Source organism: Megascapheus bottae, chromosome 25 (assembly GCF_031878675.1).
Source record: "Megascapheus bottae isolate mThoBot1 chromosome 25, mThoBot2.hap1, whole genome shotgun sequence".
Lineage (NCBI taxonomy): Eukaryota > Metazoa > Chordata > Mammalia > Rodentia > Geomyidae > Megascapheus > Megascapheus bottae.
In genome coordinates this window covers 7,191,676-7,219,425 of record NC_143533.1, presented here as the reverse complement: position 1 = coordinate 7,219,425, position 27,750 = coordinate 7,191,676, and the positions used below count along the sequence as shown (strand labels likewise).

General features: G+C 40.8%; 1 protein-coding gene and 1 pseudogene across 5 annotated transcripts in view; one reads left to right on the top strand and one right to left on the bottom strand.

Annotated features, from left to right (window-relative positions):
• The window catches only part of Map2k5 (mitogen-activated protein kinase kinase 5), a 255,818-nt gene that overhangs the window by 204,184 nt on the left and 23,884 nt on the right, over positions 1-27,750 (top strand). For all 5 annotated transcript variants that reach the window (XM_090358127.1, XM_090358124.1, XM_090358122.1 and 2 more), the window contains 2 exons: positions 14,823-14,884; positions 17,727-17,772. In XM_090358127.1, coding sequence (XP_090214253.1) covers positions 14,823-14,884; positions 17,727-17,772 — 108 coding nt within the window. The remainder of the gene's footprint in view (positions 1-14,822; positions 14,885-17,726; positions 17,773-27,750) is intronic.
• Positions 922-11,109, bottom strand: LOC150046309 (peptidyl-prolyl cis-trans isomerase FKBP3 pseudogene; annotated as a pseudogene).

Sequence of the window (27,750 nt, the reverse complement as noted above, 5' to 3'; positions counted from 1 at the left end):
TTTCTAGTAGACATCAGGAGAACCTCATCTGAGTTCAAAATCCACGTGACGATTCTGGGAGTACATGCGGTTTGGTGGAGTAGATAATTGTTCCCATTCATAATGACTCTGTCTAGTGCCGATGTGATGTGCATATGTGCAAGCCATTATTACGGGGACCTTTGTATGTCTCCTTTAAGTTTTATGGTTATAGGTATAAGAACTGCAAAAGACGAAGAGTGCTATGAGAAGGCTTTGTAGTGGGAAACTGTCAAATTCAGGACTTCGTTTTTGTTTAGCTTTGTCAAGAACATCTGTCTGTCGTCTTGCCCATCGTTCAACTAGCCCCTTCTCTCCATCATTTCCTCCTTATCGTGTGTGTGTGTGTGTGTGTGTGTGTGTGTGTGTGTGTGTGTGTGTCTGTCTGTCTGTCTGTCTGTCTGTCTGCCAGTTGTGGGTATAGGATCCCCTTCTTAGAGTTGTGTCCTGCTGCAGCATTGTGATTTTGTCAGGGCACTGTCAGCTTTTAGTTTCTTGAACATTCCAGGTGGACTCTTGTGGACCTATTCCTGAATGAGGGAGACTGTTCCTGAATTTTGCAACAGTTTTTCTCACTCTCCCTCCCTCTTCTTCACCTTCCCTTACTCTTCTTTTCCCTCTCTTTTTCTCCCTTTCTCTCTCTGTCTTTCTTTATACTACTTTATTTGCAAAGAATTCCAGGAGGAAAGAGAGGAAAGACAAAGATAATATAATTTCTGAATATGTGTGCCTTGTTTAAAATTATTTTTCCAGCTTTATTGAGATATGACTTCCAAATAATGTATAGACTATAGGTGATGTTTTGATATACATTATAAAGTGCCAGTCAAGTTAGTGTGTCCATCCCTTCATACAGCCATTTGTGTGTCTGATAACAATTCCTATCTGCTTTATTAGCAAATTTCAAGCATATAGTAAGTTGTTATTACTAGTGATAATCACCATGCTAGGTAGTACTGTTTTAATCGATGTCTCCAATTCCTCTTCAAAAATGAGTTTTGCATTTGATGGAATTTGGGGGTCAGGCTATCCTTTCTTCCCATAAGCCCATTCTGATTCAATCTCCAGTCGAGCTTTTTCTCCTTTACTCACAGTCAAAAGGGCTTCATCCTACCCTCTGATAACTTTACCTACTCCAACCTAAAACTTAACGGCTTGGCACTTTTCTTCTTCTTTGAATTTGTTTGAATATTAGTATCAAAAACAGTTCCATCCTGTAGTGTTCCTATATACCAGCAATGAGCATCTCCCTTTTTTAGAATAGATTTTGTATAGTTTGGTGGACTCGCATCCAGAGTCTTTTCAGATTTGGTTTCTTTGGGTTTATCTTCACTAAGCTTCACATTTTTCACTTACTCAGATACTTACACTTTCAGTACCTTTGAAACATTTACTTTCAAAAAGATGGTTATTGGCTGGAACCAAATGGTCCTTATTAGCTGTCTTGCTCCATTTTTAATGTTTCCTAATAATTTATGCTCTGCCAGAAATGAATCCGAACCATTACACTGCAGAAACGTGGTAACGTCCTTGGGCAGCTGTTTACTGCATAGCTGCTCCAAGGTCCATGCCCACTGTGGCACGGTGGCCACCACCGCGCTGCTTTCCTAGGCTTTCCTCTCTTATCATTCCACTGTGTGTGATACACACTGTGTGATATATAATAATTGTATATCCATCCATCAAATGACCTTTATGTTGTTTCCAGATCTTGACTATTGTGAGCAATGCTGTGATAAGCATGATAGTGCAGGTTTCTCTTTAGAATAATAATTTTATTTCCTTTATGTATATGCCCAGAAGTGATATTGCTGGATCATATGGCAGTTCTGGTTTTCATCCTTTGTGGCAATCCATGCATACTGTTTTTCATAATGACAATACTAATCTGTATTTCCATGAATCATGAAGAAGAGTTTTTTGTTTGTTTTTATTTTTGTTAATATCAGGATTTGAACTCAGGGCCTCATTCCTTCTCTCTTCTCTTCTTTTCCTTCCCTCTCTCCTTCCCCTTCCCCCTTCTCCCCTCCCTTACTCCCATCTCCTTTTTTTTTTTTTTTGTTTTTTGCTCAAGGCTAGCACTCTACCACTTGAGACACAGCGTCACTTCTGAACTTTACTGTATAATCAAACTGAGGAATGGAACCCAGGGCTTCATGCATGCAAGGCAAGCACTCTACCTCTAAGCCACACTCACAGTCCTCCCCTCTCTTGTAGCACTAGGGTTTTAACTTTTTTTCTAGTTTGTTTTCATGTACATTTAGTTCAGTTTTATATAAGTTTGGTTCATTTTTTTAAATTGTATTTTATTATCGGGGTGATGTATAGAGTGGTTACAGTTACATTCTTCAGGTAGTGTGTACATTACTTCTTGAACATTGATAACCCTTCCCCTGTTTTCTCTCACTTTCCCTCCCTCCCCCCCCTCCCAGTCATCTTCTTTTTCCCCTTCCCTTTCCTATTTCAAATAAACAAATCAACATATCTACAATAAGCCAGGTAGTTTGGTTCATTTTTTTGTGAACATTTGCCCCAGCTGGCCTCCGATCTCTACTGGTCTCAGTCTTCTACTCTCACATCTCAAATAGTGAATGTGGGCATGTATCCTGACACCCAGCCTCTGTTCGTTGTTGTTCATGCTGCTGCTATTTTTATTTATTTGGTTTTGTTTTAGTTTTGAAATATGATCTCCATATGTGCTCAGGCCAACCTGATCTACTTATATAGCCTTATCTAGCCTTAAACTCACGATCTTTCTGTCTCTGCCTCCCAAATGTTGGGATTACAGGCATGTACCATGCTACTATGCTCAGCTCGTTATTTTTACTTGCTTAGAAGTCATACTCTTAAAAAATATTTGCAAATCAAATTGTATCATCCCTTGATCCAAGAATTAATGTGATGCAGCCACCACCATTGAGGAGCTACAGGCAGACAGATCAACATTCATGTATGAACAGATAGCTCACTGCAGGGCGTGTAAGTGTAATGAGGCTAGATGACCTGAGCTCTCAGAGGACCCCAGTGGCTGTCATTTTAACCACTCGCATAAATGGGCATTTATGATATGGTATTTACTGATATTTAGAGCCATATAAATGCTATAATAAAAGTGTGGACAAGGTGCTTAGGAAACACATAGAGCAAAGAACTCAGTGGAGGAAATAAGGGTGACCAAGAAGCTCTGAGAAGAGGAGAGTAAAGTAAGGATTTGTCTCCAAGATACTCTGGTATCTTCAGGGACTTCAGAATGACTGTAGTATTTAGGAAAGTATTGTGAAATGAGGCAAGGCCATATTTCAGTGAATCTGTGTATATCAGGTTTTCCTTATTTGTGTTTGTTTAGTTTTGTACCAGTATCCAGGCTTGAACTCTGAGTCTGGGCACTGTTCCTTAGGGGTTTTTTTGCCCAAGATTGGTACCCTGCACCAGTTAATTAGAGAGAAGAGTCTTACAGACTTTCGGGCCCTCAGTAGCTTTGGACCACAGTCCTCAGAGCTCCGCCTCCTGAGTAGGTAGGATTAAGGTATGAGCCACTGACACCCAGCTTAAAGAGCTTGATGTTTGGGATTGACATAAACAGATTTCTGTACTGAATCGCTCTACATGTGTGGACACTTAGGAAGTTACAGTTGAGATTTGTTTGGGGTGGGGAATGTGAGGCTTTAATTAGGACAGTCTTTCCCTGTTTGTGGCTTTTTTATGAACTAGAATAAACTGTGCTTGGTGAGTAATTAGGCATAGAAAAGGTTGGAGAGGAGAAATCAGGAGTGAAGTACAGAGCCTGGGCCATTAGACACCCAGAATATTTCTCCAAAGCCTTTTGCTTTCCTACTATGCTCCAGTCTACGGACAAGGAAGGCAGTGATGCTCCAGGAATGCTGAGGCCTCCTTCCGTGCTACTTTGTACTGCTTTGAGCTGGTGGAAGAAAGAAGTGACAGCTGACCATTTTGACATTCAAGAACTTAGTTCAGTTCTTCTACCTATCCAGACGACTCCAGGTTTTTAAGAATTACTGTGGTTGGAGCCTGGCACTGGTGGCTCACACCTGCAATCCTGTGCTGATATCTGAGGCTTGCTAGCCTGGGCAGAAAAATTCTGAGACTTTTACCTCCAGTTAACCAGAAAAAAGTCAGAAATGGAGCTGTGGCTCAAGTGGTAGAGCACCAGTCATGAGCAAAAAGCCAAAGAATAGTGCTCAGACCCTGAGCATTTTTATAGTTAGGACTGAGAATGTAGTTCAGTGTTGTGTTCCTAAACAGTGTGTGTAAGGATCCTGCATCCAATTTCCCACACCACAAAAAGTTGCTGTAAATGAGTTCTGTTCAGCATACTCAGTTTAAGTTGACAGGGAGAACATGAATCCTTTTTAAAATATTTCAGAAGTAGAGCTGTGACTCAAGTAGTAGAATGCCAGCCTTGAGAAAGAAAAAAAAAATCCAAGGGAGATCACCCCGGTACTAAGTTCAAGCCCTAGTGTCAGCACGCAAAAAAAAAAAAAAAAAAAACTTCTACTGAAAAATTTATCTTTAAAAAAATTGCCTAGAGAAGCACTCATTTCTAGACAAGGGAAAGGAGCTGGTGATTGCCTGGGACTCAAAATGTGCAAAAAAAAAGTGATATTAACTGGACTCTAAAGGTAATAACGTTCCCTGGTCCCTTGCTGCATTCTGAAGTAAGCAAGGAGTAAAAACAACAACTCTCTCCTGCTCTCTGAATCCAAAAGGTGGCCTGGCCCTCTCCCCACACATAACTGCACTTGACATAAAAGGACAGGAAGCCCAAAATTGTCCCCCAAGCCAAGCCTCCAGCCACACTGCCTAGCCTCCCCACTGCTCCTGAAAATATGTAGTTAAATGATGTGGGATTTCATGGTGTTTGCAACTTGTATAAGTTAAGTAGCAAGGCTTTAGAAGTGTGGTAGATCCACACTCATGTCTGTTGACCTCTGACAATGTTGTTAACTAGACCTGTGTCTCATAATGTCCAGAATATATCATTGGAAGCCTGAAACCTCTCTTATGTAAGGTAATCTTTAGAAACCTAACACCTCCTTTGAAAAGTCCAATGTGTTTAAATTAATACAGTTTAGCTGGTTTGCAAATTGAAAATAGGTTAGCTTTGAGGCCAGGATTCCGTTAGTAATTACTTTTTTCTATTGGTAATAACTGTTTCCTTAGAAATGACATTAACATGCTACCAAAACACAGCAGTAATCCAGAAGTTAATGTTCTGTTCATTTATAATTATATTTAATTCATATTTATGAGTTGTTGGGAGGGAGGAATAAGAAAGGAATGATGATCAAAACATGTTAAAGAAGAAATGGTTTAAAAGAATTTTTTTCCTGAGAATCTGAGAGATGTATCAAATTGCTTGAAAAAGGATAAAAATATACTCAAAGCACATTGTTTTTGGCTTTTTAAAAATGTTTTTCTTATTATGTAGCATTGGTTTGTCTTGAACTCATGATCCTCCTGCTTTGGTCTCCCAAGTGCTGGGATTACAGGCATGTCCCTCTATGCCTGCTATATAAAGTCAGATTTTATTAGCTACTGTTGAAAAGAAACCCTGTATTTTTATCATTTCCTAGTGGCATGGAAGCAAATTCAGTGGTTCAAATTTCTGCAATTCGTCTTTTTTACTGACCAAAATGTGAACATAAACATCCCCATGGCTTTGATTTCAGTTAAGTCAGATTTGTAGATATTTTTTTTCCTTATCCAGAAACCATTCTGCATTTTTAAACAGTCATTGAACTTGGTGCAGTAGCTTTGTGCTGTTTGAATTGTCCGTAGAGCCTGATGTATTATTAATGAATTAATTTCTTGGTGTGGAGGCGGATGAATAGTGTGTGAATGGACAGTTGCCTGGTGGGGCCAGTTTTGGCTGCTACCATTTAACATGTGTCGCTCTATTGTGAAGTCTTACCCAGCCGTAGGACAATACTCATTTAATCCACCACGATGGGACCTACACACCCTGAGCCTAAGTTGGATGCCAGGGTCACTTACCCAGCAGCTCGGGCTAGGGCACGGCTCTGCTTCACTGCTGGGTTTCAGTAATCATTTTGCCTGCCGTTTGTTTTCCCTAAACCAGGGAAAATATGCATGCGAACAGTGACATGTTTTCCAAAGAGATTCCAAACTGGTCGGCTCGGGTGCTGCCTCCATTCCAGGGAGTGCAAGTTCCTTCCTTCCTCCTGGAAATGGAAGCGTCTGGACCCCAAGAGATCCCTGATGTTCTGAGGTCCAGAGTAGCAGATGGCATTATGATTTTCCAAATCCTGATGAACATTCTAACTGAACTTGTTCATTTCACAGTATGTAGTTCTATTTTTTTTTCATTTCCTCTCACTTCCTCCCTCCCTCTCCTTCTCTCTTTGTTCCTCGCCTATTAACTAATTTTACACCATTGCAATATCTCCTTGAGGTCTGTGACTTGGGGGAAACACAGATCACCTATCATTTTAAACCTCGGAATTGGATTTGGTGAAGCTTTTGGACTTGTTTAAAAGTGTGTAAAGCAAAGACCACCAGCACGCACACACCAGTGCAGTCCCTAAAGTTTGGGAGGCTTAACCCCCCCCAACCCTCCCCGTTCCCCCCCCCAATTATCTGTGGCTAGCAGTGCAGGTGGCAAATGGTAGTAATTATTTTCACTAACAGTCGAACATTCGTTGAGGAGAACGTACAGAGTGGTGATGTGGACATTGTGTTTGCAGTGAGTTCTTGGAGTCTGACTTGATAGTGTTATGGCTTGTTGATTTTTCAGGACACGGACCTGCCGGGTTCTTTGCACTTGAACAGTACGTAAATGTAGATCAGATGTTTCTATGCTAAACTCCTTTCATTTAGGAAGCTTCTTGATTTTCCTCTTTTTTTCCCCCTCTCCTAGATTTGTTCTTTTGGTTTTGTTCTGGATAGATTATGATCTACCTTTAATCTAAGACTGTTTTTAATCAGCTCATTTGTACACAGAACCTGGGAAAATGCCACTGTGGTATATTAGCATTATAATTTAGGTCCTGGCTCAAACATGTGTAACTGGACTTTTCCTGAAGAAGAAAAAAGAAAAAGATTAACCTTACCAGTGTATGAAATTCAAACACTATATAGGGACAAAGTAAAACCACAGGTAGGAATTGCTGAATAATTACCTTTAGACCAGCCTGAGCAGGAGACTTCCCACGAGGGTGAGCTCATTTAATGGTTCCTAAATTCAATCTTGCGGATGTCAATGGTCATGCTTGATTATTTGCAGCAGTGTTTTATGAAAAAGGGATAGAAATGCATCAGGAAGCTACAGAAGAAGAAGACAATAACAAATTTTGCTTTTGTAAATGAAATTCCTTTGGTATAAAACAAATATTTTTTTTTCCTGTTCTGTCTAAACCCCTGCTAAGGGAGGGGATGTGTGTGTGTGTGTGTGTGTGTGTGTGTGTGTGTCAGAGACAGAGCTATGTGGCACATACATATCTATAAATAATGTCTTATTCTATAGATTATGACCAAAAAGAGATCTAAAAATGAAAAGCTATCATTGGCTTTGGTAAGAAATCTATCATAAATATGATGTAAAAGATTAGTCCTTTTTTTGGTTCTCCCCTTGTGGGCGTGTGTGTGTGTGTGTGTGTGTGTGTGTGTGTGTGTGTCTGTCTGTCTGTCTGTCTGTCTGTCTGTCTGTCTGTCTGTGTATACTTGAGGCTTGAACTCAGAGCCTGAGTCCTGTCCCTTCGCTTTTTCACTCAGAGCTGGCATTCTACTAATTGAGCCACAGCTCCACTTCCAACTTTTTAGTGACTGAAGTTAAGAATCTTACAGACTTTTCTACCCAGGCTGGCTTCAAATGGAGATCCTCAGAGTTCAGCCTCTTGAGTAACTAGGATTGAGGCATAAGCCACCAGACCCAGACCCCCTCTTGTTTCAAAGAATTTCTACAAAACACAAGAGCTTTGCCAAATGTTTAGAAAAACTTCTAAATGTAAACTTTCTGTGTGTGTGACAACAAAATGACTAAATGAAGAGTTTGATTGGAGAGAAAAAGAAATTGGGGAGGGGAATACTCTTTGATTTCAGATTTCAGTTATCTAGAGACAGATTCCTTTAGACCTATTCATTTATATTTGGTAGATTTCTTTTTGTTGTTGTTTTTTTAATAAGCCATCTGGTAGTGTTGTACACTTGGCTAACAGCTGGTTCTCCTTGACTGAAAGGTTTATGGGTAGGGTGGATATTTCAGTGGCAGAAATTCAGGCCTTTAGCCCCTAGTTCCAGGCCCATCTGAGACAAGTTAAATGAGCTGCTACTGTCAGCCTACACCCAGCAGACAGAACTTCACACCAAAATGCCCTCATGTGTAATTTATTACATCTGGCAAGCCAAAGCATTGAGTGACCCAGTGTGGAAATTGAATCATCTTTCACTTTCTCTGCTCTGGGCTTGATGTGGAGTAGGATGAGCAGAAGGAGGACTCTCCCTATCTCCAGCTGTGCATTCTTATCTGATGATGTCATCGGCAGGCCTTCTTAGCTGCACGGCCCACCCCAGCATTATCCCCAACCTTCCCAGGAGTGATCCCGGCCACCTGCACCATGAACTAAAAGATGTACTTAAGCCAGGAACTGGCCATGCTATTAAATAAACTCAAATGTGTTTACCAAGCATTCATTGAATTCGCACCTCTCTGCCATGAGGTTACAACTTACATCTTAAGCAGGACCGACTCATTCACATACTAGCCGGCCCCTCCCCCTCCCCCATTTCTGCCTGCCTCCCTCTGAGAGGATGTGACTGCCCTTTCTCTGCATATACTCTGTGACAGGATCCACACATGAACATGAGGACCTTTTAAATACCAAAACTTAGCATATTTTCCAGAATTTAACAAGGGACTGCACTCTGGCAAGGTACTTTTTAGTTTTTGGTTTTGCTTCAGTGCAAGTGTTTAAAAACCTATCTGTCTGTCTGTTTCTGTCTCTGTCTTCCTTCCCTCCCTCTCCTTTGTAGATTGAATATTCTCCTTTTTAAAAAGCTAGCTTTGCTCTCTCAGAAGAGCATGAATTTGCCCACTGGATTCTGCTAGTTGTCATAAACATGCAACTTTTTTTTTTTTTTTGGTTGTGGGACTTGAACTCTGGGCCTGGCCTGAACTTTTCAGCTCAAGGCTACCACCCTACTGCTTGAGCCACAGAGCCACTCCCAGTTTTCTGGTGGTTAATTGGAGATAAGAGTCTCACGGACTTTTTAGAGCCTGGACTGGCTTTGAACGGCAATCCTCAGATCTCAGCCTCCTGAGTAGCTAGGATTACAGGCATGAGCCACCATGCCCATCATAAGCATGCAACTTTAAGGCAGTGATCAATAAAACAATTTGGGGTCATTCTCACCTTAGAGATGACCCACTTTCAGTCTACTGGAAACTACTGGAAATATATCCTTTTCTGTTAACTTTGCTATCAATCTCACTAAAAGACACAAAAAAGCAAATAAACAAACACAAGTTAGGGGTCTGACAGGCAAAATACTGTTGTACCTGACTTGAAGTTGCTAGAATTACATATGACCTTTGATCTCAGCATCATGGATAAAAATGGAGTGCTCTAAGATTGCTTTGCTCAGCAGAGCATGGTGGCTCACACCTGTAATCCTAGCTACTCAGGAAGCTGAGATCTGAAGATCAAGGTTCAAAGCCAGCCCGGGCACTAAAGATCAGGAGACTCTTATCTCCAATTAATCACTAGAAAAAGGGAAGTAGGGCTGTGGCTCAAGGGGTAGAGCAGTAGCCTTAAGCTGAAGAGCTCAGGGACAACACCCAGGCCCCATGACCCATAAAAAAGATTGCATTGCTCAATTACAAAGCCTAGAACTAGAAATTACTGGTCCAAACCTCAAGAACATGGGCTGGGATTGGGTTCGTGGCAGAGTGCTTGCCCAGCATGCATGAAGCTCTGGATTCAATTCCTCAGTACCAAATACACAGAAAAGGCCAGAAGTGGTGCTGTGTCTCGGTGGTAGAGTATGAGCCTTGAACACTTAAAAGAAGTTCAGGGGGAGGTGGGGGGGGAGGGTAATGGGTACCAAGACATGTGAAAGGGTATCAATGTATGTGAATTAATGCACCTTCTATCTGGCAAATATCATGTAACCCTTTTATTAATTACAATAAAAAATAAAAAAAAAAGAAGTTCAGGGAGAGTGCCTAGTCCCTAAGGCCAAACCCCAGGACTGGAAAAATAAACAAATATCACCTCAGGAACAACAAACTTGAATTAAAAGTTGTCCTTTTGTGAGTAGTGGAGACTACCCACAAAGCTCAGACCTAGAGGACCAAGCTAGCCTTGGCAGAAAAGTCTGTGAGATTCCATCTTCAACTAGCTAGCAAAGAGGCAGGCAAGAGGCATGACTCATGTGTAGAACATTAGCCTGTGAGCAAGACCACAAGAGCCTAAAGTCGTCTGATCCCAGCAACAAAACAAAACAAAATTCCAGCTACTCCCCTTTGTAGAGTCATATTTGAATGGAACCCCTGGGGCTCCTGGGTTCAGCCTGAGCACCCCACTTCAGCTTTGTTACTTGGGCATTCTATCTTACAGAGCCATTCCTTAGGGATTCATATCTCATCTGTCTGAACAATACACAAGGTCTTTGAAATATGAAGTATCAGCCTGTCATGTCATTCAAATGGTAGATGGTCAAGAAAATTATTGAATGAGTAAGCAAATAATATATAATGTATATTATAAACCTCCCATAAATTGTTTCTGTGAGTGTATTTATACTAAGCTTCTCCCTCAAAGCAGTATTCTGCTAGAAGTAGCACCTGCCCTGTGTACTTTTAACATTTCTTTCATTGTAATCTTCCATTGATTTAAATAGTTGTAGGTAAGATTGTGGTGCCCTTTGCCCACTTTATCCCTGTGTAACATTTCATAAATATAGTACAGTGCCACAACTAAGAGACACACATTAACACAACCCACAAACCACTGACCTTGTCCGTATTTGACTGTGATAACGTGTTTGTATGGAAGGGTGGAGGACAGTGTTGGTAATAAATATTAATGACTGGGATCCTTGTAAAAATACCATGGTGTATATGTGTATACTTATATGTACACATGCATATATACATGTATGCATCCTTTTTAAATAATGTTCTCCTTTTCTTTTTAGTTTTTATTATTTTTAAGTAGTTCTACAAGGGGCTTTCAGTTTCCATGTCAATTTGTGAGCATACTGTATCTCAATCCATGTGACCCTTTCCGTCATTTCCTCCATCTTCTCTCCCAGCCCCATTCATCCCCTGCTTACCTAGTTCTTTTTTCAGTTATTGAATATGATGCTTACATTTGCCCTCTTTTAACTCAATTCTAAAGCATTTTTCTCACTGGTACTCTTCTGTATTTGGAATACGTAGCTCACTTGCCTGCCTTGGGGGTCACAAAGCAGACCTTACCTACAGACTTACTCTGCATGTGAGTTAATGGCAGCTCTTTAAATCTCCTTCTGCCTCCCTCCTCCATCTCTTTGGGCAGGTACACACACACACATACATACACACACACACACACACACACACACACACACACACACACGCATGCGCACGCAAAGTCAGATTTTCTGCTGCTTGCCTTTTTTATGCCTGAGTTCCTTGCTGACAAGTGCTAATAACAAAATACCCTGAGAGAGTCCAGTTGAAGTTAGCATCCATTAAACATTCTGAACTTGTCCTTTTGCTCATAGATTGTGCATAATTAATAATTAAACAGTTTCAATTGTAATGGGTTGACCTTCTTGAACTGTTCATTATTCACAAGGCAAAGGCATCACTCAAACATTTTTCCCCTTGTCTATTGCTGTTCTCTGGCATGCGAAGTGCTTGTGTTTTAACTTCTTTAGAGAAAGGGGTTGACCAGGTAGTTACCAAAACCTCTGAGACATGGAAACTGTCCTCCTGCAATTCCTTCAGAATTGCTTACTGAAATGCTTTATGGCAGCTATTTTTATGTAATAATTGCCTGCTCAGTAATAGGATCCAGATTGTGTGCGGGACTCTATAAAGTTGATCTGAAACTAGAATTTCAAGTTAAGCTGTTGGTTAAGGTTGTGTCCACTGTTTGATTTCATACCTCTGTGTTTAGAAGTTCATCAGAAATGCATTCAAAAAAGCCCTGCTAGTGAAGTATGGTGTCCAGGGTCTTACCGGCAGTGACTTTTATTAGCAGTTAGGCCAGTTTTAGTGCAGAGTTCCTAGTGTAACTGCTTCTTCAATCTGTATTAATGTTTTGGAAATGCATTCTTCCATCTTACTTGAACCCATATTTCACAGGGGACTTGAACTCAGGGCCTGAATGCTATCCCTTAGCTTTTCTTTCTTTCTTTTTCTTCTTTTTTTTTTTTCTTAAGGCTGGCACTTTTGCTGGTTGATTTCAGATGTATATGTCCACTCTGGCTATGAGCCATGATCCTAAGATCTCAACCTCCTGAGTAACTATGATATCAGATGGGCTCAGGGGCAGTGCCCAGGTCCTGAGTTCAAGCCCCAGGACATGCAAAATCTATTTTTAAGAAATGGCTTAGAGTAGCTTCCTAACTGATGAGTCTATGATTTTTGCACCTCAGATTCTGTGATTGGAAAAGCTCCTGAATTCTCAAGGCCTACTTTTGTAAATGGTGATGGGTTTGCTGTCTGTATCAAGCCATCCTTGTTTAGACTTTGAACTGTCTTTACCGTTTCACAACAGTTAAATGTCATTTCTTAAACTGAGCCATGTAGACTCTTGCAGTTTTGGTGATCCATACAGCTTTCTTCAAACAGACCTAGTCTGAAATTGATATTAAGTTTTATTTTTGCTCTTCAAGTCAATGGCACTTCTGTGACCATTTTCCACTACCTTTATTGAGGAGTCATCAAGTTACTTTGTGCCTTGTTTCTTTTAGTACACTATTCCAGTACCCCATTTTTCATATCCTCTCTATGTTATGCCTGCAGACAATCCTTTGAACTTGGAAAGATTTTACTTTACCTCCATTTTGCTTTGTTTTTCTCTTCTCTTGGATGCCTTTTTTGTTTTTACTTTCATTACTGATGAGAATTTAAGTATGGAATTGTTTATCCCCTCCTCTAGATAAATAGGATAGATTCAAAAGGAACAGATATCACTACGCATTTCTATATGCTTTTTTTTCCCCCCAGTCTCTTTTTTTCCTCCTCCTCCTCCTCTTCCTCCTCCTCCTCTTCCTCCTCCTCCTCCTCTTCTTCTAAATTCTTTTTGGCTGCTTTGACCCCACCCCCTGCCCAGTTCCTGTTTATTTCATTGTATTTTCCAGCCATTTCCAATTGTTTGAATCAGAAACAAAGCCTTAATAAGAGTTCTAGTTAATTTTCTGTCTTGTAATTACCGATCTCATTTTTCTGATAATTGGCCACAGCAATTATATGTATATTTACTAATCACATAGGAGGCTGTGCAATTGTATCTATCTGCCACCATTGATAATGACACACATATTGCAGAGGTGCTTTTATCATCTTCTTTTTTCCACTACATCAAAGCTATTTCCTCTCGTTCTCAATAATGAATACATGCATGCATTTGACACAGTTGTGTGCTAGAGAAATTGTTTGGCTCCTACCAAATGCTGCATGCTCTGAGTTTCTAGCCTGCAGCGCTGGAAGGTTGTATGTAATGATATATTGCTCATCCAAATGGCCAAAGCACTCCAAAGCACAGTGAGATTAAAATAAGTCATTCCTTTGTTAATTTAAATAGGTGCATGTATCATACTTTGCAGGGCACTTTGTGTAGGGATGTCAGGGAGGGAAAAAAAAGCTGCCGAAAGGTATTTTTAATAGCAAATGAGAATAGATGAGAATGGAGTCATTTGCAGCTGCCTACTTTATGTGGCTCTCTTGTTCCAACTGTAGGTCTAATGAGATGACTGTTAAAGTACTCTGCAGTGTAATTTCATTACATCCTGAGCTGTTACACTATAAACACAGTGGCACTCTCTGTCATTCTTGGAAAAACTCCTAAATTCTTAAAGCTTTCCTTTGCGTCTGGTAATGGGGTTCGCTCCCTATGTTGTTCGTCGCTATGTAGTTTGTGTTCTGATGAGTAACTCCCCTCTTTTGTTTGGTGTAGAGGTAGAAATTTTTCACTGTATTTTTAATTCACTGGCTTCCTGATATGGTGACTTGGCCAAAAACTGACAAATGGGCTAAAATTCCTTTCCTGGAAAAAAAAAAACAACTTCTCCCATAAAGGCCTGCTTATTGAAATACTTTTAATAAATGGGGGAAAAAATGACTTGTCCCTAAAGAGCCAGCAATCAAAAGTAGTTGAATGTATAAAGAAATGTAAATAAATAGGAAAGTGTAAATAAATAGCAAATCCAGTAAAAGAAACAAAGGTCAACAAAGAATAATTTCACAGCTCTTTGTTAATTACAAGACCATTTGTGTGTTACTTAAATAATCATTAATTTCTCATTTACACTTTCCCTACCTTCCTTCCTACCCTGTGGCTATCATTGTCCTTTCTCCACCTCCCCTCCCTCTTTGCTCTCATGTTTCTCACCATTGTAAAATGTGTGGCTTGAAATTTGGCATCTTTGCCGAAATGTGTGGAAGAGGGAAGAGCCAGTCTTTTTAATTGGACCAGGCCTTTATGTCACCATTATGTTCGACTTTATACTGCTTCTCTGAGGGGGTCGGGTAGCTGTGGTGGGGAAGGGCCGTGAACTACAAAGAAAGAAGCATTGTTGTTACTTTTGGTGACTTGTTTTTTTCTCCATCCCAGGATTCGCCTGTCCTTCCGGTTGGAGAGTTCTCTGAGCCATTTGTACATTTCATCACTCAGTGGTGAGCTAGTTCGAAAAGCACGCCCTGCCCTCAATGTAAATGATACATGCCATTAACTCCGGGAGACCTTATGGCTCTCCTGCTTCCTTTTGGAGAAAGAGGGACTGGGGGAGGGGGAGGGGGAGCCACTGGGCAGATGGGGCAGCAAAGCCAAAGAAATTGTTTAAATTATATAAGCATTATTTACACAAAGGTTCATAAGCATACTTCAGAGGCCCTTTTTGCTTTTTAATAAGCCATGGATCAGTTTCCTTCTTTAAGCAGACATTATTGCCATTTTCTTAATTTTTTTTTTTTTTTGCCCAGAAACATGCAATTTTATTGCTACTCTTGAACAGACATATGAAGCTTATTTTTATTATGGTAACCTTAAGTTACCCGTTAAACTGCCTGTCACTTAGTGAAAGCAGCACAGTTTATTCATTCATTGGCTTTTTCAGTAACTTTTATTTTTGGTTACATTTTAAACACAACACTGGGATTATCCCATACATTGATATTGGAAAATCTGGTAGAAATGTAGTTCTATTAGGTCCATTTCAACCCATAAAGACCTGACAGGTACCCCAAGATTTTAGGTAAGGGGGCCTTCCTAGAGCCTTGAGGTAACCCCTAATCATTTTACACCTGAGGAAACAGGCATTTTTCTGCTGGAGATTCTTTTCCAGCTTTTTGCCTCTTTCCTCCCCGCAAGCATGCCTCTTGCCTTTATTAGCCCTTGTGCCATGATTCCTTCTCCACGTCCTGGGAGACTCCTGTGGCCTTAAGAGGCCCGCTGCTCCCCTGCCCTCTCCCTCACCCCTGCATGGGGATTTTTCCCAGGAGGCAGAAGGAAATTGGCAGCTCAGAAATGACCAGACCTCAAGCTGGAGATTCAGCCAATAGCTCTATCAGCCATTGTGGATTCCTCCTACCCTAAAGTCTTCCTTTCTGCACCATGTCAGCCAGCCAGCCAGCCAGCCAGCCAGTCCAGGAGGCTGGCCGGCCCTTTCAGAAGAAGCCTGGGGTGCTAGGGACTGGCACAGTCGGGGGTCCTTACTAAGCAGGGCTGGCTGTGCACTGCCCCTCCCCCGCAGTCCAGCCAAAGTGAAACCAAGAAATATTCCTTAATATAAATGTCAAGCTTTATCACCTTTTTGACTAAGTGCAATATGTTACCTCTTAATAAAAATGTCACGCACAGTTTATATTCCACAGGGGGAATAGATGTGAGGGAGAAATTTCCTCCTATTTTAACTTTTTTTTTTAACATTTTATCTTGTTTATTTAAAATATATAGTGTTCTGTAGCTTTTGGAAACTATATTTGCCCCCGAAAAAATACACATATTGATTGAACCCTGGAATTCTGAGCTGTCTCGAAGCTCATTGGTGTCATTATCAGAAACATATTAGTCCCCTTTTTGTTTTCTTTAACTGGAATTCCTAAAAAAAAAAACACTCCAAGGAATCCCTGTGAAACACAAAGATTAGAGAACAAACTGATTCCTTTGCTGCCTGGAGCCCTGATCTAGGCACCACTCACTGCAGACACAGGCACAAGTATGGGGACACTGGGTCTGTGACACATCTATCATGGAATCGCTCTGTGTGGTCTGAGATGGGCCCTGGGGGTGGGGCTCCAGGCAGCGCGGGAGAGACATGGTTAAGGCTTTATCACCCTACTATGGAAAAAATTAATCTGCTGCTATGTGTAAGTTTTATGGAGAGGAAGGGAGGGATAACTTGTGTTGAAATTTTCAAGGTTGTCATGCCAAAACAAAAATGAAACAAATCTCTTGTTTTCCCCAGAGATAGAGCTACTTTGGAATGTCAAATTGGGACTGTTACCAACTCCACTAGAGAGACAGCTTGAATTACTTGCTAATGGAAACAGTATTTGAGAGATGCATATGGTTATTTATAGGGAAGGCAAACGTCCTCCGTGTCATTAATGGTTCATAACTATGATTCTTGTTGGCCAAATGATCATTAAATCGTTCTGCTTAAAAACAAAAGTACTGTCCGCAAATTCAGAGATGAAGTGAAGGATTTTCATTTGCTTGTTAGAGGGTCCCTTGTATAAAAAGGCCTCTACAGTCTTTTTCCAAGTTACCAAAGCAACAGTCTATTTGTGACTATATCCGACAGATATTCTGAGTTTAGAATGAATACTGCAGCTACCCATGATCACCTCTGATAATTAAGCACATACTCTAGCCATAATTATACCTTACTGGATGGAAGACAGAAATTTTGTATGAGAAATATGATGCTTTAAAACAGCTTAAACAAACTTAGCTGTCCTACAGCTGATGAGTAAATTAGCAACTTTCATCATACCTGATAAATGCGAGCCAAGATTATATAAGAACTCACTTGTAATTTTGTAGCATTATATATACTGCTTATTTCACTGGAGGGATGACATGATCTTTTTTTAATTGACTTCATTTTTATTTGACTGCACTTCTTATTGTATTATTCCATTTACCAAAGTAAATTGTTCCCTGAATTTGAAACAAATTGGCAACTAAATCAGGAAAAGAATATTACTGCTTTTACTACATTAATTTCAAAAGTAGAATTAGAATAAATTTAAATTCCTTATGTATATTGTGAAAGTAACTTTGGAAAAAAAAAAGAGAAAGAGAGAAAAAGAGAGAACTTTGTGATTCAGAAGGTTCCCAGAAATCTGATTTTTAAAAGCCAATATAAAGAAAAGAAAATGCCTATACTTAGGCAAAAAAAAAAAAAAAAACCTGAACAATGAATTTTTGAAAACATCCAAGTTTGAGAGGGAAATAATGGTAGAAATTAACAAAAATTTTGCAAATGACTGACATAATTTTTTTCTACCACAGCATGAGAAAACAGCCCAAAGAAAGGCCAGCACCTGAGGAATTGATGGTAAGTATATCTGGTTACCTTGAGGAGTCTCTGCTTATATAGTTAACATTTTGTTGAAAAGACCAGTATGATTTTTTGTATGCATTAGGACATCAGACATGGGCATTTTTATTATGTAAACTTTTGTATATTTTTAAATTATATGACTCAATTACTAAGTTACAAGTCAAATCATTTTTAACTATTTTTTTACCCTTAAATATTCTTATAATTAGTTATTCAAAGGGATTTTAATTCATCATGTCAGATTATGAGAAAAATGCATCTTGTTCAGTTGCCGGGGTTGCACTCAGGCTGATGTTCTACCCTGTGAGCCACAGCTCAACTTTCCAGTATGAACTCTTCAAAATCCACAGGTTCTGTAAAGGCATCAGTATTCACTTCATTCAGGCTAATGGTTTTGCAGGTCAAATTTTCAGGTTATCAATGTTCCTTTTTGAAAAACCCACCAGCATATGGAAAAATAATGCAAAACTCTCTTCATTTGTGTTGCTCGAAGGTCACATATTCAATGTAGGCCCCTCTGCACCCTCATTTGTTCCCATTGCCAGATGTCCAAATGTCAGGTGTCTAGTAACAGAGAGGATATGTTTTTAGTTTCATTCTATTGGAAACTTTGAATGTGGCATGGAGTCCTGTCTGACTCATGCAGAAAGAAATTAGACTGGCTGCAAAAGATCAAGTCAATGGGAATCTTTGGTCTTGTTTCAGAAAGAGACCCTGCAAGGAAAGCTGCTGGTGCTGGGTTCTCAGCTCCAAGGCAGCTTTCTTTGATTGCAAATGACAGTTTTGTTTCATTGTTGTTGTTGTTTTAACTCAATCAGGGAGAGAAGCAGAGCGCCTCTGGAACAAATCCCACAGATCATTTATTTAGTACAGATTATAGATTTGACAATGCATGAACTATTAGAATGAGTTAAGGTGGAACATTATTAAATAATAATTAAATAATTAGTAAGTTATTTAATTTACAGTTTTTTTGGTTTTGAGGGGGGGGGGTTGCCAGTCCCTGGCTTGAGCTCAGGGCCTGAGCACTGTCCTTGGGCTTTCTCAAGGCTAGAGCTCCACCACTTGAGCCTCAGCACCATTTCCGGCTTTTTTCTAGGTATGTGGTACCGAGGAATCGAACCCAGGTCTTCATGCATGCTAGGCAAGCACTACCACTAGGCCATACTCCCAGCCCTTAATTTACAGTTTTATTAATAATTAAATACTAGTAAGTAACAAATAATTAAAGTTGAGGCTTTCCAATTTTTTTTTTTTTTTTTGCATGCCACTCCGTCTTTAGATTGCAGTCAGAGCAAATCCTGGCTGGCTTTCTTTCACCTCTTTAAATAAACAACAAACACTTTACATATATTGGTTCAGAAGTTTTCATTCTTGGTATTCAATTCCAGTAAATACTCTAAGAACCCAAACTGTGTACAATACAAATTTCCCTTTTATAACACAAGTTCCTTTCAGAGGAGTATTTCTTTTGCCTTCATGCCATACCACTGGAGCGAAATCTTAGTTATTTAGGTAAAGTTCACCCTAGGTAAAGTTCATCCTTGAAGCCTCTCCAGTTTATCACTACATAGGTTTCACATCTAGATTAAATGTGTGGAACTTAGAAGCAGGGGAGTCATTCGTTTGTTTGTTTTTGGTTTCTTTAATAGCTAAGAAATTCTTGCAGTTAGTCACATTTGAGAAAACTTGGAACAGGCTCTAGAAATGGAGACCTGTTTACCTTTTGCATTATTGTGCTATGGCTGGATAGCTCGGCTATTAAAACAAAAGAATAGAGTTTCATAAAACAGGTATCTGTTAGGAAATTCATGTTTCAATGCTGCAAAATGAGTTGGCCACTTATAAATAAAACATCTTCAAATCATGCATACTCCATAAGTGTGTGTGGATGGGGAGGGAAGGGGGAAAGGAACACCTCTCCAGGGTGCCAAGTCATAAAGACTAAAGACAGAAAGACTAAAGGGTAAGTTCTCTCATTGCCTTGAAAGCAAGTGGGTATGAGTGTACAAGAGTATCATGTATATGTGATACGTGGAGGCGGGAGAGAGACTTGTGTTTATACCCTGATATGTGCTGTCCTACACTCTTAATAAATACCAATACATCAATTAAGCACAGTAAAAAATGGTGGTCACAGGACGCACTATCCTATACTTGATTTGTTGTCATCTCTAGTACTATTTCCTATTTGGTTTTGAATGTGTTTATTTGTGGGGGATATATCTGGGCTGAGGCAAGGCACCCTTATTTGTTGAGGGCTCCATGAGGAGACAGGAAAATACTGGACTCAGTAGGACATGGGAAAGAAAGTAGATTGTCCCTTGCTTTGAACCTTAGTTACATCCTAAGGATCTAGTCTTAAGGAACCCATTTTTCTATTCCTTCTAGCATATTAATGGCTTTAATTTTTCCTTTTCTGTCTGTGCTTGCAACCTATTTGATGGTGCTTCCATCTGGAAGCTGAGAGCCTCTGGAATGAACTGTAGAGCCCATTTGTCGCTGTGGGTGGGGGCCTGTGCTTTTCACAAAAGGGAGCAGTTTATCTCTCAAACACTGTATCTCCAGCCAGCAGGGTACCAACATGGGCAGCACAGCTTGGGCTGTATCAGCTGTGAGGCCTTCAGAATTGTCCCTGTGGGTTTGATTTCCCAAACTAAAGGAAGAAAATGAGACAGAATCTGGTAGAAACACTGCGAGTTACAGAGTCACCATTTGGAAACTCTGAAATGAACTCCTGGTATGGCCTTGAGTGTGAACACAACATAACCCAGCCAAACCAGAATTCAGGATGGGCAGATCATCCTGACCCCTGGGATCTGGCCATGCACGTAGCAGATATTCAGATTGTCTTTTCTTTGGAGGGAGTCACTGTATACACCCTGGTCCCCAACATCAAGCCGGAGAGTCATTGCCCAGGAGGCTTTGAAGATGAAATGTTAAACTCAAGGTTAAACTTGACATCGTGAAAATCTGCAGTGGTAGAATTTATTTAATACATTCTACAATTCCCTCTACTAAATGTCTTTGCTCCTTATTTGCTGTTACGTCTAAGTAGAAATCTTATCAAGTTGGACCAAGATTTTCCTTTACCACTCACACTCAAGGTCCATATGAATTAGTGATTTTCTGGTACACAGCTGTTAAGCTACATGAAGAACTCATTGTCGACATCTTCATCGTTTTCTTTTTTCTTTCTGTGCTTGTACTGGGACTGGAACTCAGGGTCTCAGGACCTCACTTGGCTTTTTTCAAAGTTAGTGCTCTTACCACTTGAGCCACATCTTCACTTCCAGCTTTTTGTGTTCATTAGAGATAAAAGTCTCAAGGACTTTTCTGTCTGGGCTGGCTTTGAATCTTGATCCGTAGCTTTCAGCCTTCTCAGTTGCTAGGATTACAAACACGTTAGAGTGGTAGCACTAGGTCTCTTAAGGTATTGTAGGATCATAGAAATTTATAGAACAGTATGTGTGAAGTCCTGTGCTAGACTCAGCAGAAGATGTGAAGAATTAGCTTCAAAGGTGTAGTCTTGCAGGGAATATAACATAAACAGCATTCTAGAATGAAACAGTTGTTGCAAAGTTGCTACACAAGCCAGGCACCTGTGGCTTATGCCTATAATCGATCCTAGCTACTCAGGAAGCTGAGATCTAAGGATTCATGACTTAAAACCATCTGGGCATGAAAGTCCAGAAGACTCTTATCTCTAATTAACTAGCAAAAAACCACAAGTGGAGCTGTGGCTGAAGAAGCAGAGCACTAGACTTAAGTGAAAATGCTAAGGAACAGCACCCAGTCCCTGAGTTCAAGTTCCAGTATGGACAGTACCCACCCCAATAAAAAGGAGCTGCAGAATTCTATGAGGATCCATTTGGGGGTTGGGGGAAAGACTTGTACAGGAGGAAACAATTGAGACGTGCCCTTAAAAGGTAGACTGGAGGAGCCGGGAGTTTGGCCTAGTGGTAAAAGTGCTTACCTAGATGCATGAAGACCTGGGTTCGATTCCTTGGTACCACATACATAAAAGGAGCTGGAAGAAGATGCTGTGGCTCAAGGACAGTGCTAGACTTGAGAAAGCCCAAGGACAGTGCTCAGGCCCTGGGTTCATGCCCCAAGATTGGCAAAAAAAAAAAGATTGAATTTTGTTTTGTTTTCTTTTTTTGCCAGTCCTAGGGCTCCAGCACTGTCCTTGGACATTTTTTGCTCAAGGCTAGTTCTCTGCCACTTGAGTCACAGTGCCACTTCTGCCTTTTCTGTGTATGTGGTACCCAGGAAGCGAACCCCAGGGCTTTGTGTGTGCTAGGCAAGCACTCTATCAGTAGGCCACACTCCTGGCCCAAAAGACTGAATTTTAATGGAGACATTTCTAGGAACCACTTTGAGGATAGGAAGATCAGGGTGGACGAAGTTGAGTTTGAATAGACCCTAGACCGTTTCAGAGTAATGCTGCTGAGCGGAGGCCCACTGACCCAGTGGGATTTCAGACCCACATAGGTGAAGTTCAGACCGGTAACATATTTCTAGCAGCTGGGCAGTATGTAAAGAGATTGCCTATAGAGGGAACTCTGGTGGCCTATCTACATAGCAGCCAACCTCATATTTCTGTGACCTTGAATGAATTTTCTTGAAACTCAATACCCATTCAAGATCAGTGCACCTGAAAGATACGGCCTTTCTTGGACTGTTCAAAAACCAGTATGTTTACTGCTAAAGGGTCCTGTTTATAAACTCCACAGCAGGCAGGCGTGACACACGAGGTGCAAGATGCATAGTGTACATACACACACACACACACACACACACACACACACACACACACACACTCCTGTTCCTGTGAAAATCGTTTCACTGTTGAACAATTTGCTCCGGTACCAACAAATTTCAAACAAAGATTTTAGGCAGTCAGAACTCTGAAGCAGATTAGTGTTCATCAGCCACACAGACGTATCTGCAGTGTGAGGGAAGGGATCTTCTCCAGCCAAAAAGATCAGTGTGGCTGCAAGAAGAAAAGAAAATAATGTGAAGGTGGAAGAGACATTTCCCTGTAACGTCAGTGATCAGAATATTAAAAACTAGTTTTGGTTTTTTTTTAAATTCAAGGATAGACAACCTGAAATGGGAGGACTGAGATAGCATTTCTAGGTTTTGCTATTCATGTTGTATTTGTAGATTCTTTTTTAAGTTAAAGAGAAAGGATGACATTACTGGATATACCATTTGTTTGGGTAAACCACAGAGAATTGCTCATCAGCTTCTTTGGTTGCTAAGATCAGTTTGTGACTTTACAGGGAAAAGCTTCTGTCAGGACCCATTCCCTTTGGCTAAGCCAAACCACAGGGATGCACTCACTCACCAGGCCTTGATCAGGGGTCCTCTACTTTAGGAAAGTCTCTTAGAGCTCATGAAATGACATGGAAAAATCTTTGTGTGCGTTTGGAGATTGGCACTTTTTCTGAAAGCTGTAATTCGTGACTGCTGTCAGTTTTCAAAAGTGGACCGTGATCTTTAATGATGGTTAAACACTTTTACCTTGTTCCTTTTCTGTTGCCGAGATCTCCGCAGCAGCTTGAGAGGGGATAGTCATTCTCAGAAGGTGTGTGTTTGGCATGGGGGAGGGGAGAACCCTCCTTGTGGGGCTCAGCAGGGCTCTCACCAGCTGTCAGGCAGCCCTTTAACCTTCCAGCCTGTCCCAAATGAGGGCTTTGGCTCTAGCAGGGAGGGTGAGGCCTCAGGCATCCACGCGGTTACAATTTGGACTCTGAGTGCTGTCGATCCTTCTATGCATTTAGAGTATTTCCAGGAGCCTCCCATGTCTAAGCTCTATTTAATGGAATCCATGCATAGTAAGTAATCAGGTCAGAAGAAGCAGCATCCCCGTTTGAGATCAATCGCTGGCTAATACTTTATCTAGGCCACTTTATTATCTCATGCTGATCCGATTCCCATTCTCCTCCTCCTTTGTAGCACACACTTTGGCTGTGGGAAAAGTACGTATCCCATACATATTAAAAACATATACCCATTCTATCTGTATGTAAATGTGTGAGGCACAGCTGGATATTGCAGAGGAGTTTGATTTACTAATAGTTATTATCTGTTCTAGCTGTTCAGTGGCAGAGAGAATTTCAGAGAAACAAGCTGGCGCAGAAATTGTCTTTATGCTATTACTACACTGCTTTGGTAATTGTTTAAAAACATGGGTTCTAATAATGCCTGTTATTTTGTGTATTTCCGTGTACATTCCAGAGCAGGGCATTCTTGTTTTGCATTTCCTCACATTTGGCTTTCTTTCCAGGTTCCCAGGAACATAGAGTACAGTTGGTGCTGGAAATCTAATGTTTCACCTAGAAAGCAAGTAAACAGTGGAATTGGAATACTAGAAGCAGATATGAGTCTAGGAAAAGGGGTGTCAGTTACAATCAAAATAATGCTTTTGAGCTGGTGGCTCAAGCCTCTAATCCTAGCTATTGAGGAAGCTGAGATCTGAGGATCAAGGTTTGAAGCCAGCCTGGGCAGAAAAATGCTTAAGACGATTAGCTCCAATTAACCACTAAAAAGCTGAGTTTGGAGTTATAACCCAAATAATAGAGTGCCAGCCTTGAGCAACAAAGCTAAGGGACAGCACCCTGACCCTGAGTTCAAGCTCCAGAACCAGCACCAAAACAAACAAAAATAATGCTTTTGGATTTTTTCCTCTGTACTCCCAACAGCTCTAAACTTGAAGGCATCATTTTCTAGTGAAGACTTTCTGTATGAGAGGTAGTAATATTCCGGGGCAAAGATGTTAACTTGTTTAACTCCTCTAAGTTAAATTGTCACAGATCACTTTTCTGCCTTCCTAAGCCTGATTATAATTACATTTTCCAATAATTTGCTTAGTTAGTCTCTCAGCTACTCAAGGCATATGATAAGTTGGGCATCTGTGCGGTTTCCTTTAATAAGTAGAGGAGCTGCCACATTTGACATATCTTTCCAGCAGAAATTCCAGGGTAACTTCAGTGAGCATACCATGATGTGGTTTGCTGTTTTTTACTCAAGGCTGGCACTCTCCCATTTGAGCCACAGCTCCACTTCTGGCTTTTTGCTGATTTCTTGGAGATAAGAATCTCACAGATGTTCCTGCCCAGGCTGGCTTCAACTTCAGTTATTGTATCTGAGCCTTCTAAATAGCTGTAATGATTGATGTGAGCCATGGTTTGCTTTTATTAAAGCCGAACTTTCTGATTACCATGAAAGACAGAATACACTGGACAATTAAGAAGATGATTTTTATTCAGGCTATTGTAGTAGGGAAAGTGTTTACTAATGAGGAGCTGCTCGGTTTTCTGGAGACAGAAAACAAAGCCATATGCAGGTCTTGTTGAAGTCATATGGAAAGGCGGAGAAGGGCTTATCTCAGATAGAATGGAGTTCTTTATAGTTAAAAGTAGATAGATTTTTTTACCTGGTATGTCCTCCTGGGAACACCAGGATCATGTTTCTGATTATTTGGATCCAGGGCTCGAAAGGATTGTTCATCCAATCTTCTTACATAGGGTTAGGGACCAATGTGCTTAGAAAAGTCTAAGCTTTTTTTTTGGTGTGTATGCTAATCCTAGGACTTGCACTCAGGGCCTAGGTGCTGTCTCTGAGCTTCTTTTGCTCAAGGCTAATGTTCCACCACCTAAGCCACAGCTCCATTTCCAACTTTTTGTGTGGTTGTTGATTGTGGAGCTTGCATTCTGGGCCTGGGTGCTGTCCTTCAGCTCTTCAGTTCAAGGCTCGTACTCTACCACTTAAGCCACAGCACTACTCAAACCCAGGGTTTCATGCATACTAGGCAAGCACTCTACCACTAGGCCATGCTCCTAGCCCCCAACTTTTTTTGGTAATCTGGTAAAGTAAAAATCTCACAGACTTTCTACTGGGGCTGGTTTTAGACCATGATCCTCAGATCCTGGCCTCCTGAGTAGCTAGGATTACAGGTGTGAGCCACCTAGTGAACTCTAAGCCTTTTTTTTTTTTCTTGCCAGTCCTGGGCCTTGAACTCAGGGCCTGAGCACTGTCCTTGGGTTTTCTCATGCTAGAGTGCTACTACTTGAGCCACAGCACCACTTCCAGCTTTTTTTCTATGTATGTGGTACCGAGGAATTGAACCCAGGTCTTTGTACATGCTAGGCAAGCACTCTACCATTAGGACAAACTCCCGGCTCCAAACTCTAAGCTTTTTAAAATATTGATGATGATTAGTAGTTACTTAAGAACTTGATTGTCACTCACTTACTTATTGTATATGTCACAGCTTGTTTTGTTGTTTTATTTTGGGCATTATAAGGATTTAAATTCAGGGTTTTATGCTTGATAGACTGGTGTTCTACCACTTGAGTCACATCTTATACTTCTAGCTGGTTATTTTGGAGATGGAGATTAGTGAGCATTTCTGCTCCAACTGACCGCAAACCAGATTTCAGCTTCCTGACTAGTTGGTTTTATGTATGGATATAGGTAGGTAAGTTGTACTAGGATTTGAACTCAAGAGCTTCCTATTAGCTAAACAGATTCACTACGAGTGAGCTATGGCTTCTATGTCCTGGGTCTTTCTGAGATGGGAGGCTCATTTTTTTGCACTGGGCCAGCCTAGACATCAACTCTACTATATTTTGCTTCCTAAGAATGGCACATGGCTTTTGTTATTGTTGTTTTGTTTTGTTTTGTTTTTTGAGACAAGAAACTCATGAACCTTTTTTTTTTTTTTTTTGCCAGTCGTGGGCTTGAGCTCAGGGCCTGAGCACTGTCCTTGGACTTTCTCAAGGCTAGAGCTCTACCACTTGAGCCTCAGCACCACTTCCAGCTTTTTCTATATATGTGGTACCAAGGAATCGAACCCGGGTCTTTGTGCATGCTAGGCAAGCACTTTAACCACTAGGCCAAACTCCTGGCCCCTCATGAACCTTTTTTGAGGGTCAGTTGTGGTGGTGCTTGAACTCAGGGTCTGGCACTGTACTTGAGCTTTTGTGATCAAGACTACTAGCTCTCTATCACTTGAAGATACAGCTCCATTTCCAGTTTTGTGGTGGTTAATTGGAGATAAGAGTACAGTCTTTCCTGCCCAGGCTAGCTCCTGATTAGCTAGGATTACAGGCATGAGTCACCAGCGCCTGGTGTCATGAACATTTTTGTCCTGATTTAGAAACGTAATCCTCCCTTACCTCAGCTCATATTGCTGGGATGACAGACACATGTGCAGCTTTTGGCCCAACCTAGTCTGAAACCACGATCTTCCTGATCTCTGCCACCAAAGTGGCTAGGAGTACAGGCATGAGCCACCAGTACCTGGCCATTTTTTGTTTGTCTGTTTTTTGAGACAAGGTCTTATTATGCTGAACTTGAACTCATAATCCTCCTGTTGGGTTTGCAGGTTTGAACCACTTGCTTGGCCACATTACAACGTAATGTAAAGTGAGCCTTCCAGATTCGTGTGTGTCTAGCTACCCTTTGTGGACGTGTGTGTGTGTGTGTGTGTGTGTGTGTGTGTGTGTGTGTGTGTGTGTGTGTGCGCGTGTGTGTGGTAATGGTGTTTGAACTTTGACTTGTGGCTAAGCAGATGCTATATCACTTGAGCTTTTTTTTATTTTGTTACTTACTGATCTTGTTAATTTTTAGATAGAGTCTTGAAGGCCTCAAACAGTTACATTCATACTTACAATCTGTTTGTTAATTGAGATGGAGGAGTTTTTCTAAATTTTTTCACCAGACTGACATCAGACCCTGATTTTCCTGATCTATACCTCTTTAGTAGCTGGGCTTACAGGTTGAGCAACTACATCTGGCATCATTTTTGCTTGTGTTGTTTGTTTTGAGGCACATACGAGGTAGTTTATTAGCCGTGGTACCCAGTTGTTTCAGGGAGAAGTCCTGGCTGGTGTTCCTTTAAGTACAAAAATCATCACAGGACTGTGAAAGCTCCATATTAGGGTCCAGTTGACAGCATGG